Raw genomic sequence first — 13,932 nt, 5'->3', positions numbered from 1 at the left:
TCTCATTAATGGAAAACTATCAATTTTGAAAACTACCAAACCCAATCTTTACTCCACTTTTTTCTTAAAAATACAAATACTCTAATTCAATGATAAAACAAAAATTTATATGCTATATAAAATTATATATTAAAATTTTATGTTATAAGATTAATAAGTATGAATAATAAGATTAAAATTTTATATCATATTAATAAGCATAAAATATATATATATATATAATATAAAAATTAGGAATATATTTTTTGAAAACTGAATTTTATATTCTCAAAGCACTCCCTATTTTTCCTGCCGCCTATTTAATCAGGCTACCATTTAACTTCCACATTCATTAATGTGTACAATATTGTATTTGTACGAATAAAGATTCCTTGCATGCTTAGATGATTTTAGATTATTTGTGATGATATATGAAAAATAATATTTTATAAATTTTATTTAGATTTAATTTTTGGATAACTTGATATATGTGTTCAAATATATAAGATATGAGTTATATTGAAATATGTTTAATTTTTTATAAAAATTTAAAAAAATATGAATCTTATCATTATTAGCTCAAAATAGATTGAGATAGGTCTCACACCAAAAATGAAAACTTGTATTATCATCTCTTGTGAAACGACGAGCAATCATTCCCAGGACTTCCTGATCTTTTTTTTTTCTTCTTCTTTTTTTTTTTTTTTAGGTTAGTACCCTATCATGGGAACCTAAAGTATCACCTAGTTATGAAAAACAGATGGAAAAACAAGCTTTAGTACTTTCTTAATTCTCTCGAAAGAATGGATAAGGACAACCCCTGCCAATTCTCCGGTTCGGTATCAATAACCTGCCAGCCGGGCGCTCCTCCTTAAGCTCTCCGGCCTCTGCACGTGCCACTTGGATTGATAGTTCGATACTCCAGTACTACTCCGTCATAACCCACTACATATATTGACGGCCGGCCGTCTCCTCCAACCTTTGGCCTTCAATCAGTATTGATCATATTTATGGGATCATTGGAATTAAAAGATATAAATTCAGGAATTAAATGGGTAAAAAGCACAAGTAGTACTTGTGTTATTCAAAATATCAATTACTACCCAGGAACTGGAAATCCAAGAGGGCAAAAGCTATAAAAGCAAACGTTTATTGTTTAACATTTTAAGGTATAAAAATACTTAATAAAGTAAGGGCTCGTTTAGATAGTGAGATGAGATGAGATGATCTTAGATTAATTAAATAAAATATTATTAAAATGTTATTTTTTAATATTATTATTATTTTGAGATTTAAAAAAGTTGAATTGTTCATCATATTTTGTATGAAAATTTGAAAAAATTGTAATGATAAAAAGAGATGAGATGGATTTGAGAGTGTTTCTGTATTCAAATGAGACTTAAAAATTTGTCCCCCCAAAAAAATTAAATTTTCAGAAAATAAAAAAACTAAACTATTAAGTTGCATTTAAGTATTGAGGTATTATGAGATATATATTCTATGAATAATAATAATAAAATGTTAAATAATAATAAAATAGTAAATAACATTAAAATATTCTCAAAATACCTGAGAATAATACCTGATCAATGCACAAACTAAACTAATTAATGTCTGTTGCATTCTGGGGGTTTAGAGCCAGGCCTATGAATACAATAGTCATAAACCAAGTACTTCTTCCTCACACCCAAATATGCTTTTAACTGCATTGGATTTAATTTCCAGTAATTCTTCCTATTCCACCAAGAATTGGAACCAAAGCAAGGATCAGTAGCAATGGTGTTGTTCTGGGCAACGCAGCCATCAATGTTGAACCCCTGATAGTAGGCTCGGAATGGCCCCTGACCCCAATTCGGTGGCTTTCCATCAGGAGATGCCCATGCTGCTGTCCACATGGTTGCCTCTATTTGCATTGCTTGCACCGGGAATTTCACTCCAATATTTTCCTTATTCTCAAACACTCGTATCGGAATACCATCCACCATCCACCTGTAATTATTAATTTAATATTTAATTATAATCTTAAAAAAATAAATAAACATATTATAAATTATAAATGAATTAGAAAATGATTTGAAAATAAAACAAATAAAATTAGAAAAGTAGCACTACATGATGAGCCTATAAAAAATATGTAAATTTACAAATTGATATGATTTTATACGATATATTATATCTATTTTATAATTTAACCTAAGAGTACTGTACTTACACAACTTGACGTTGATTCCAAAGAACATGGTAATCATGAAAGTCTTTAGTCGGATCAAACCAAAGATTGATTCTTTGCTCCCGACTACCTTGGCCGTTTGTGAATATATTTGTGTGCAGCAAATACGGCGGTGTTGAATTTCCCAAAAATTCAAAATCAATCTCGTCATGGTTATCTGTATATGATCTTAGCTGCAAAAAAAAAAAAAAAACCCAAAATAGGATATATAAGCACTAAAATATATTCATTAAAGTAGAAGGTTGATATGTATATATATGTATGTATACGTAGAAGGTTGTGACGATTGATGTGGAATCCCCAGGTGGGAGCATTATCCTCATGCTAAAAAATCCAGAACCATAAGTCTTTAAAGACCTAAAACCAGAACCTGTACCACATGCACAAAAACAAAACCAAATTAATTAAGCAAAGAGAAAAAGAGCCATGCATGCATACATCATATAATTTTCATAGACATGCACGTTATATACATGATATACATGCATATATATATATATATATAGCGGTACCAATAGCTTCGTAGTTATGATATAATTAGAGCATGCACGCACAAACTGATCACGCATGCATGCATCGATCTCTCTATATATATATATAGATATATACCCGCATGCGCGCGCGAATACATCATGTATTGCAGCATATTACGTACGAAACGATACTCGAAGATCAAGATTAACCTGAAACTTGGTCAATGGAAAGCTGAATCTCTTTCCCTTGGTTAAGAGACTGGGTATGATCTTGTCCGTATAAGATAGCGTAGTTTTGCGACCAAGGAACATCAGGCCGTGCAGCAGTTGCCTCATGCCCGGCAGCAGCGAGGAGAAAGACAAGGAGGCAGATCAGCAGAAATAAATCCATGGAAGAAGAAAGACAAGAAGTATAGCTAGCTTTCGATCATGCGCTGTGTTTATATAGTGATCATAGACATAACCTACGTACACGAAACAATTTAAGGTCCTATATATATATATATTGTATATTGATCATGTGTCAAATTCAATATCCTATCTAGCTATGATATTCATAATTAATTATATATATATGTGTGTGTGTTTGATCCCTATCTTAAATCGCAAGATCAGATTAGAATTAACAGCCCTGGCATATTGTCCTAATCTTAATTAATATTTCTAGCTAATATAAATTATTATTAGGATTTTATTTAAGTTGGGTTTTATTTTCTAGTAAAAATAGGGTTTTCATGTACTGGAAGATGATAAATACATGAGATGATCATGATCAGTGCCCACATTATGTCCAGACGTGGGTGCTGAGTGCTGAGTTTTATAGATTTCACACGTATAGCTAGGTCGACGCAGCTTGATGTAACAAGCGTATTGTACATATTGATCAAAATGATACTTTTTCTTAACATGATTACTGAGACTTCAGATTTCAGAATGTGAAAACTTTAAAAATAATAATTTATTTATTATTATAATTATAAGAATTTTTTTACAAAAATAATATTATCTAACTTATTTTTTATTTATCAAATTCTGTTAGAGTTTTGCACGTAAGACTAACCTTGTATATATTTTGGTAATAATTTGAGAGAATCCTTAATTCTTCCTAACGAGCCTGATCGATCACGCATTCCCTGTTTTTTTTTTTTTTCAAATGAATCGAGTTTCCAATTATTGATTTGCGCAATTAATGTCTACATATTATACAAGAGATTTTCCTCTTATATAAGTTTCCATGTGAGAATAACCACTCCCTATTTTTTGTGGTGTTGTATGTTTAGTTCGATCCGGTTTTGGATATGTTTTAGAATTAGCACTCCCTATTAGTGAGCTGAAACATATCGATTTATCATCAAAAAATGAATTTTCAATTTTGTCTGGTTTTGGTCCAGTTCGATTTCGTTTGCACGTGTGATTCAGTTTTTGAATTGTCCAAACTCCAATCTCTACTCAATTACAAAAACACTATCAATTTTGAAAACTGTCAAACTCTAATCTCTACTCCATTTTTTTTTTTTTAAAATACAAATACTCGGTTCTAACCAGTTTTTAAAAATATATACTCTTCATAAAAACTAGGTTCGACTTAACTTTGGTTCTTAAAAATCGAAATAGACTGAACCAGATACAACCTGGAGCGAACCTAGAAGTTCGGTTCAATCGGTTAGACTGATTTTCAGAATTTTTTTTCACATCTATTATTTGTTCCCTTATTAACCAGGCTACTATTTATTTTCGGCAATCAATATGTACATTATATTTGTAGTAATAAAGATTTTTGGAGTGACACGTAATTTGCAAGAGATTTTTCGGTTAAATTTCCACGTGAGAATTTTATATTCTCAAGCACTCCCCATTTAGGCTTAGTTTGGATCTTCAACTCCTATCAAGTCATCTCAACTCATCATTATAATTTTTTCAAATTCCAATACAAAATATAACAAACAATTCAACTTTTTCAAATCCCAAAATAATAATAATATTAAAAAATAATATTTTAACAATATTTTATCATCTCAACTTAACTCAACTCACTTCAACATACAAACACACCCTTAATCAGGCTGCCATTTAGCTTCCACAGTCAATGCGTAGATTGAATTTGTACTAATAAAGATAATTGGAATGACATAATATAAATGCAGGAGATTTTCACTTCAATTTTCTAAGGCCGGGCGTCTTGGACTAATCGGGAAATTCATCTTTTTATTTTTGTTTTCTGAGAATTTGAAGGCTAGGAAGCAACTTAGAAAAAACGAAAAGAGGGCTAATAATAGCTAATTAACTAGTTTCCTCTTGATCATGATGTTGGCGGTGACATTCAAGTAATATTAGGTATAAATTTTAAATAAACAAGTTTGTGTAGGACTTTTGAAAAATTATGGGTCCCACTTAAAAAGATTTTTTTTTACACTCTTTTACAAATGGCCTATACAGAACTTGTCTATTAAGACTTAATACAAATCATTTCTCTTTCATCCCTATGGACACACAAAGGAAATAAGAGGAATATTATAATATGTGGCGAGGCATAGAGAAACATTATAAACATAAGCTTCAATGTTTTGGATAAAGAAAAAGTATATTTGTAAGTCGGCTACGATACACTACATACTGATGTGACATGATTTAATTTATAAAAAAATTTTAAAAATTAAAAATTAAATCTTATCACATAAATGAGATAGATTATTTGTTCTCTAGACTTGTGAATATAATGGCTATTTTGATTAATTCTTGCAACTACAAAGAAAATGTACTTAGTTACATAAAATTGCAAAACACCATGTATATTCCCTAATCATCATCACCTACCACCCATATGATGCAGATGCAATTGCAATTGCAATTCCATTCGCATCTTTAACAATATCTTAGCATCTCGACCAATGCCAACGACAAAATGGACTTAACTAAATTTGAGGCTTGATAGTAGAACTTTTCTTTCCGATAATCTTAAGCAAAATACAAGAGCAACCATGCTTTTTTTTCAAGCAAGTAGCCCGTCGACAACTTCTATTTCCCAGAGCCCAATATAGCAGCACGAATTAAAGGAACTTCAAACAACATACATGTCATCATTTGTAAAGAGAATTAGAACTACGTTCCTCTTCCATATATAGCAAAACACCAATTTAATCTCAAATGCACATCCGCAAAAAGAAGCCCTTTAATAGCAAATCCAAGAACATTCGCAAGCAAGCATAACGAGAATGAGCCTCGGGAACTAACGGTAAATTAAACTGCGGGTGCTATCTTCCAAGTTCGAAAACATCTAAACACCCCATTCATAACCAAAATTAACACCAGTTCACTTTGTCATTGGCATCAAAATATCAAATTTAGCAAAAAAAAAAAAAAAAAAAAAGGAATCCAGTGGTTCAATAGAAGCTAAGATATCGGTTCTAAAAATCACAGACTCAACCACCTCAGTACCTCCTAGGTCCACCAGCACCACCTGCACCACGACCAAACACTTGTGCAGGAATAACAGGCTGTAGTTCAGCCTCAACAAGCCCAGGGATATCAGACATGCCAAGAGCAGCAAGCATGTCAAGTGTCTCCTTATCAACCTTAATTTCATCAGTCTTGATAGCAGATTCATCGGGCACAAAGTCCATACGACGCTCACGCTCTTCTTCTTGCAGCTTCAGTGAGATGCCACGAACTGGGCCCTTCTGAATCCGCTTCATCAGGTGGGTAGAGAAGCCAGCAATCTTGTTACGAAGACGCTTCGAGGGAATGATGGCAACCTCCTCCAAGATCTTCTTGTTTGTGTGGAAGTCCAAGGTCATCTTTGAGTAGTACCTCTCAATCACCTGGCGGGAGGACTTCTTCACAGTCTTGGTACGAACACGACCCATTTTAGAGACTTAACTGTTCCTGCTAGTAGACAGACAACAATTGAAGACAAAATATCTAAATACTTTCTACGATGAGAAACTAGGTGAAAAACAGAGACAAAGGTAATTGACACGCCTCAAACATCCAGGGCTGATTCACAAGGTCAAAATAAACATTCCAAAAACATAGCTAAAAGCCTAAACAACCGATCCTAGCACATATTTTTAATTCGAATTCAAATCCTTAAGATCACCAGTTCTTCATCCATAAATTCCCACTTTATTTTTACATCTAATTTTGAATACCCCATAAGATGCCAATTTAGTGATATGATTCACAGCTTTCTTCCGCAGTTACCATATTTTCTCAAAGGCCGAGTAATTTACCTATCGACAATGCAATACAAAGTTCATCTTGTGCTCGGTGAATGTGAACTGAGCGACGAAAAGAAAAAACTCCCGGATTTGAGATTCATCACCAACAGCCGAATTTTCTAGTTGTTTGGCTTAAAAAATAAACAATTATTGGGCTACCATAAAAAGTGCATAACAATCAGGAAAATAAATAAACACATCACTTTCTCCTCCGTTTAGGCTGCCGAGAAATAGTAAGACAAGACAAGAAAAAACTAAAATCCCCAATACACAGTAAAACACTGTCCCTAGTTTTCTCATTGACAAAACAGTTTGCATTAGCATATAATGGAATTTTCAAATCAGGTTTCCGGTGGGACAAAAATTAAAGAAAAAATCTATTCATCGTCTCCCTTTTCTCATCATCCTCTCATCATAGCATATAAAAATCCTCATAACAAAAACAAAAGCACTCGTATGTTCCAATTTTCAGATTCTCGATTCAATCTTTATCTAAGTTTAACGACAAAAGATAGAGGAACCAAATTCATAGGACCAGGATCAGGGTCTATCTATCAAGGGAAGCAAGCACCCAGAATAATAAGAACAACATCAATGGAGAAAAAACTCACCGAATACAAAAAAGCCGCGGGAAGAGACTCGGATGGGGCGAGAGAGCCTAGAGGACACTGCGCGGCTGCTGAGGGAGATAGCTGGGGGGGCTTAAAGGAAGCGAAGGGTAAGATATAAGCGTTAGGGTTTTCAAAAAGGTCACTAAATTGTTATTCAGTGCGGATGAGACCACGTATTCTCTTATCATAAACAACCAATCAGATTTCGATCAGCTGTTGACAATCACACCCCAATATTTTTCAGCTGATTTTATTTTTTCAGAAATTTTGAACTAAAGAATTATAATAATTTACCTAGCTTAATTAATATATCGAACTCTATTTTTTTATAATATTTAAAGGTTTTTTTATTTATTTATAAGAAATGATATTGTAATCTTAAAATGTACAATCTTTGCATGCTCTCTTTAAAAATAAATAAATAAATATGAGACTTATATAAAAAAATTATATTTTAATAGTAGTCTTTACTTTTTTTTAAACGAAGTACACGAAAACTGCACACGTTAAGATTATATATAGCATTACCAAGTTTTGATCCTCTAAATACAAACATTAAGCAATATGATACGATTTTAAGTTATATAAACATTATTTGTCTTTATACGATTTTAATTTAAGTATGCTGTGATTTTTCCCCCTTTTGTTTTTTCCATGAAGGGTCTAATCTAGTGTTTTAAATTTCGTACCGTACCAGTCGGTACGGCTGAAATTTTTCGTTCCGACCGTCCAGCAGGTACAGGTACTATATCTGTTCCGTACCGGCCAAAATATCGGCCTGAATTTTGGCCTGTACCGGCCGATATTTCGACTTGTGTTTTTTTTTTTTTTTCATTTTTTCAAACTATAAGCTTATTTTTTAACCCCCAATTCAGACTAGACTATTTATAATTTATATATATGTATTTATATATAATTTATTTATATATAGACTATTATTTTATAATATAATTTTTATATATATTTATATATATAATTTATTCATATATCGACTATCTCGAAACGTTATCCCGAAACGCTATCCCGAAATGGTACCGGTATCAAAATATTTCATTCCAGTACCTTGACCGGTACGGCGTCCGGTACGGTATTCAAAACATTGGTCTAACCCATGACTCAGATTTTGATGGGATTGGGCTTGACCTTGGGCTAGGCATGTTATCTTGTTTGTTCACAAAAGGCTAGATAATCCTAAATCCAACCATCGACAACATATTAAAATTACTTAAAGCCCATAACCGTGTGCAACACTCTCCAAACGCATACATATTAAGAAACCCAATGAATATGGGCCGTTGCTTTGTAGCCCAAAACATACGAAAAAATGATTTGTGGCCCAAAACAAGGAACAAATGGTTGGTTTAGGTCCACAAAATCCCATAGATCATATATCACATCAAGTGATATAATCCGACAAGATGATATATCTAATCGACAGATTTAACATTACCCCTATCGGAAAAACTTTTTACAAGCATGGAAACAACATACATTATCTCAAGCAAATTTCTAACTCTTCGGGGAAAAAGACAAAATACATATACAAAACACCAATTAAGGTAGATGAATTTGTCATTTTGATTCAAAAATATGAGATCCATAGATTTTCTAAACTAGTCGAAGCGTTTTGCAAGTACAAAATTGTTGTTGATCTTGTTGTCGTGTTAAAATTTTATGGACTCAACCGCCATTGATGATCCAAGTAGGTTGATATTAAGGGAAATTCAATTGACAAAATCAAAACAAAACTCCAATTTTAGTGCGGTCCTTATCTTAATGTACTCAATGGACATGATGAAAACGAAAGATCGACGTGGAAATGATATTGAGGAGACAAACGAGGGACAAGAAGTGAAGCAAAGCATTTAAAGTTTACAAACATACAAAATTAAGTGTGGGCCTAAAATTCTCATTTTTGATGACTCCAAACTTAGTTGAATTGAATCATTTTTATCACATCTTTTCCACGAGATCAAGCATATCTTAACCCAACTCAAAGTAGGAATAGAGAGCTGAAAATGAGATACCCAACCCAACCCCAAAAACATGATATCCACCTCATTTCATCCCCCTTTTTGTATCTTTCCTTTTTGGATGTAGCTTTCATAACCATTATTCATAGGTCAACTCAAAATGGGTGATGGCATGGCAAGTTGTGGTGTAAAAAAGTATCAAGTGACTTCTGTGGTTGGTTTGATGAGAAGACCACTTGCTCAGGCCCTACTTCAACTTGATAAAAAAAATAAGAATAATAAATGAATAAATAAATTAGCTTCACTTGTCCCATTCTTGCTGAAAAAAGAAACCCTATGAATGCAAGAAAAGAAGACAAAAGCAACATAAAAAAGGAAAAGAAAAAAAAGAAGGGAGGGAAAAATATCACTTGGGATATGAATTAGAGTGCTCTTCATGCCCAATCATATGAGACCATAGAGATTAACAAAAAGAGGTGTTGCCATCAATGTTTTCATCTTCCCAACCTTTTTTTTTTTCTTTTCCAAGAAAGTGAACACATATATGATGTATTCCCATCATTGGGTCTATTTTTTATATTGTCCAAAAGGTATTAGGTAAAATGATAACAAATAGTGTCACTATTCCATTTCTAATGCCATTAGAGCACTGGCTTTCGAAATGTATATTTAAAATTTGAAAAAATATAGATAAAATAATCTATATTAACTTATTTAAAAAGTAAAAGTTTGAACTGTGAATTACAATAATTTTAAGTATATTTTCAAATTTAAATATGTATTGTTCATCTTCAAAAGTAATATTTTATTATAAAAATTATCTCAACTGCTTTACTTTTTAGTTTTCATTTCTTACGATTTTCACTTCTCCTGAACGTTCTTTCACTTTCATTTTTGTGTTTAGTTTTGACGTATGTGAATGAATAAATATTATTATTAATTAATGTGTAATTAGTATAATTATAAAATATGAAAAAAAATAAAAATATTATTATTAAAAAAATTATATTATATTATTATTTTGACTAATCCAATATGTAATTATGACTAAAAAAGTTTTAAATTTAAGAAAAAATATATACCTTTTATTAAATTTGAAAATAACTTTAATAAAATCAATGTGAATGTTCTTAAACCAGCCCAACAAAAACAAAAACAAAAACAAAATTCTGTAACTTTTGAAAGCTCTGTCCATATAATGACAAATTTCTTTTCTATTATTTTGGGTCACCAAACAGTTTCTTACCCGTAACCTAGTCAGCACCTTCTCTAGGATTTTAAGAAAGAAGTAGAAATTCTATTTGTACAATGTCAACAAAAAAAAAAAAAATAACATCTAAAATTTTGTTATCTTTTATGGATTAATGTTACGTAAAGGGTATAAGTATTGCGTAATTATTTTAAAAAATAGTAGAATTACTCGACGCTTACACATTCTACGACTGTAAATATAATTTTTTTTATGTGAAGCGATTTTTCATTTACAGCCATATATAATATCGAATACACACGGATTACATTGAATTACTGTTGTGCCCTTGCATTTTTAAAGAAAGATGCAAGTTGATTAATAAACCATGGGCACAATCATGAAGCATTATAGTTGGCTATTAGTAGTAGTCAACTGCAATAAAGATGATAGATGTGTCTTTTCCTAAGATATCATGATGATCATGATCATGATCATGATGAAAGCCTTCAAATATGGGCAATGTGCATGATCTTTTATATCTTAGCAGAGTGAGTAAACTCACTTGCATGATTCTTGATGCCTAAAGAAAATTCTCAGCTCTTAATATTTATTAATAATATTCATATGCTTTTTTGTTACAAGCTGGTTTTGATTTAGAATCCAAATCACTTCATCTTTTGTCTTTGACAATAAGTATAAGACATATTTCCAATCAAATATGGTTTACATATAAAAAGAAGATAATTTTTTTCCCTAAAGTCGCGTTAAGATTGAAGTGACAAAAAAAAGTACTTAGTCGGTTACTTTGTGCAAGAAAACCTTTGGATTATGTGTTATTCTTATTAATATTATCTCAAAGTCTTTTCATCAAAAGAAAGAATCCATTGATCAAATTGGATTTCTAAGGAATATATTTTTGAATAATGTTAGTATGTCCTGTCATTTTATTCTTTCATTTTGATCGCTGATGTATTTAATTTTTTTTTTTACTTATTTATTAAGGAAGTAACTATTAGTATATTGATATTTTTTAAAATATTTAAATATGTTAAAAAAATATGAAAAAATAAATAAATAAAGACGAGTTTTACCTAAACAGCACGCCGAGCATCACTCATATTTTTTTTTTCCTGAAACTATTATATTCTCCCCAAAGCAAATGGATACATGCATGAAACAAGTAAAAGCTCGGAGCATTATTTTAAGAAAAATATTAGGTCTACAAAGAGAAGAATAAAAAAAATACTTTACAAATTTACATGTTTTGATATTATATTTATTTTATAATAATAATAATAATAATAATAAAAGGTTTTAGAATTTGATGTACAAGTAAAGATGGGTCAAGTTGTAACATTTTCCTTATTTTCGCATTGATCTATGTATTTTATGGGAATTTTTTTTTCTCTTTTTTCATTTTTTCTTTTGATTTAGAATGCAATAAGTGGAACCCCCAATTGGAAATCCACTAGTAAAGAATCCAAACTCGAAATTTACTTTTCCCACCCCTACAACTTGTTTTTGGAACATCATCATCATCCTTGTCCAATTCAATTGAGCAGAATTCAAAAACTGAAAATGGGCATTCTAAAATTGGTCATGCATTAATATCATTTTCTTTTTCCATTTTGGTGTGACACTATCTATACATAATTTGATTACAGGGAAATCAAAAGGAATTTGAAATAAGAGTATATATCGAGGATGTCAAATACCTCAAGATATCAAAGAAAGCACAAACACTGAACAAAAAATCATTTACCCAGAGAAATATGCTGCCAACAAAATTCAAAAATTAGGCCAAGATTCCCTAAATAGATGGAAATTGACGAATCAATAGATAGATTTTTTTATTTCAAAAAAAAAAATAAATCAATCTAAGAATATTGGTGGAATATTTTTCCTTTGTAACTTTACTAATATCCCTTGAGCAAAAAGTGTAATGGGAAATGAGATGTGAAAACAACTACTTAATATACATATACATATATGTATATATATATATATAGTTCGTTTAGATAGTGAGATGAGATAACATGTGATGGTTCTATATGAATTGAATAAAATATTATTAAAATATTATTTTTTAATATTATTATTGTTTTGAAATTTGAAAAAGTTGAATTGTTTATTATATTTTGTGTGAAAATTTAAAAAAAATTATAATTATAAGACGAGATAAAACCATTTCTATATCTAAACAGGATATATATATATATATATATATATGAATTAAGGTCCTACCCATCAAACAAAGTATGAATCAGATGAAAGAAAATTGATGTGAGGCCACAAAAAAAAACAGAAGCTAGGGCCAATCGACTGTTGCAGAAGACAAAAAGGATTCAGTTAATAGGATATGAAAGTAAACATGGAACCAACACAATGGCCCATAATTCTTTGTCTCTATATTTATTTATTTTTGTCGAGAAGGGGTCACTATATATACCTTTGAACTTGAAAAGATGGATTTGTTTTTATGTGCTTTCATCTTTTTTTTCGTTGTTCTCTCTTTTTATATTGAGATCTTTCATGTTTTAATCATTAATCTATGGCATTCATCATGTACGTATTAGAGATATTGCTAATTCTCTTGTACTTTGTTTTCTACTTCCTTCTCTCTCTGTGTATAAAGAGATAAAAGTTTGTACTTTGTAGCATTATTTTGTGGGTTCTTAATGAAATTATGTGAGTTTGTGAATTTACTTTTATAAAATGTGTTGGGATAAACTGATTGTCAAATGTTGGTTTGAAATAAATAATAGCGGAAGCAAACAAAAGAAATAACGATAATCACACACAATACGCCAAAATTTAAGTGGTTCAGCTCAATGTGAGTTTACATCCACTGGCAGGGTCGGTCTTAATGAATTCACTATCAAGAAAGATGGAGTACAAGAAATTAATTACAAAATCATCTTCCCAGAGTGTTAATATACTATTGGGAATATCGCAAAAGGACCACACTCTCCCTATACAAGTTTCAGCAGCCTCAAAAGGTAAAAAGTAATAAATGAATGTTATTTATACTGAAACGGAGTGAATCCTAAATTATGAATATTTGCTCGAGCAGAGTGTTAAGTGTACTCAAGCAAACGTTAGGGTTGTCATCCCGCTCGAGCTGAGTAACGGGTGTCGAGCGAACTCTCTGATTATCATATCGCTGGAACTAAGTGTCGAGCAACTGATGAGCGAACTTTTAGGTTGCTATACCACTCAAACTGAGTGTCGAGCAAGTGTCGAGCGAACTCTCGAGT

General features: G+C 31.3%; 2 protein-coding genes across 3 annotated transcripts; both read right to left on the bottom strand.

Moving 5' to 3' along the window:
- Nucleotides 1-1,571: 1,571 nt before the first annotated feature.
- Nucleotides 1,572-3,187, bottom strand: LOC121238668 (xyloglucan endotransglucosylase/hydrolase protein 2-like). The gene is made up of 4 exons (XM_041135642.1): nucleotides 2,893-3,187; nucleotides 2,479-2,579; nucleotides 2,192-2,382; nucleotides 1,572-1,968 (listed from the first exon to the last, which is right to left on the bottom strand). The coding sequence occupies exons 1-4, from the start codon at nucleotides 3,071-3,073 to the stop codon at nucleotides 1,587-1,589; spliced, it is 855 nt and encodes a 284-aa protein (XP_040991576.1). The 5' UTR covers nucleotides 3,074-3,187; the 3' UTR covers nucleotides 1,572-1,586.
- Nucleotides 3,188-5,945: 2,758 nt separating this feature from the next.
- On the bottom strand, nucleotides 5,946-7,667 carry LOC121238688 (40S ribosomal protein S17-3-like). 2 transcript variants are annotated; one of them, XM_041135668.1, is made up of 2 exons: nucleotides 7,511-7,667; nucleotides 5,946-6,564 (listed from the first exon to the last, which is right to left on the bottom strand). In XM_041135668.1, the coding sequence occupies exon 2, from the start codon at nucleotides 6,543-6,545 to the stop codon at nucleotides 6,111-6,113; it is 435 nt and encodes a 144-aa protein (XP_040991602.1). In that variant the 5' UTR covers nucleotides 6,546-6,564; nucleotides 7,511-7,667; the 3' UTR covers nucleotides 5,946-6,110. The 2 variants fall into 2 exon arrangements, with proteins under 2 accessions (XP_040991602.1, XP_040991603.1); XM_041135669.1 differs by having other exon boundaries at nucleotides 5,946-6,567; nucleotides 7,511-7,657.
- Between the last annotated feature and the right edge of the window lie 6,265 nt (nucleotides 7,668-13,932).

The sequence above is a fragment of the Juglans microcarpa x Juglans regia genome, chromosome 7D (genome assembly GCF_004785595.1).
Source record: "Juglans microcarpa x Juglans regia isolate MS1-56 chromosome 7D, Jm3101_v1.0, whole genome shotgun sequence".
In the NCBI taxonomy this organism is placed as follows: domain Eukaryota; kingdom Viridiplantae; phylum Streptophyta; class Magnoliopsida; order Fagales; family Juglandaceae; genus Juglans; species Juglans microcarpa x Juglans regia.
The sequence above is the reverse complement of the archived record's forward strand: the minus strand, read 5'-3'. Positions and strand labels throughout refer to the sequence as shown.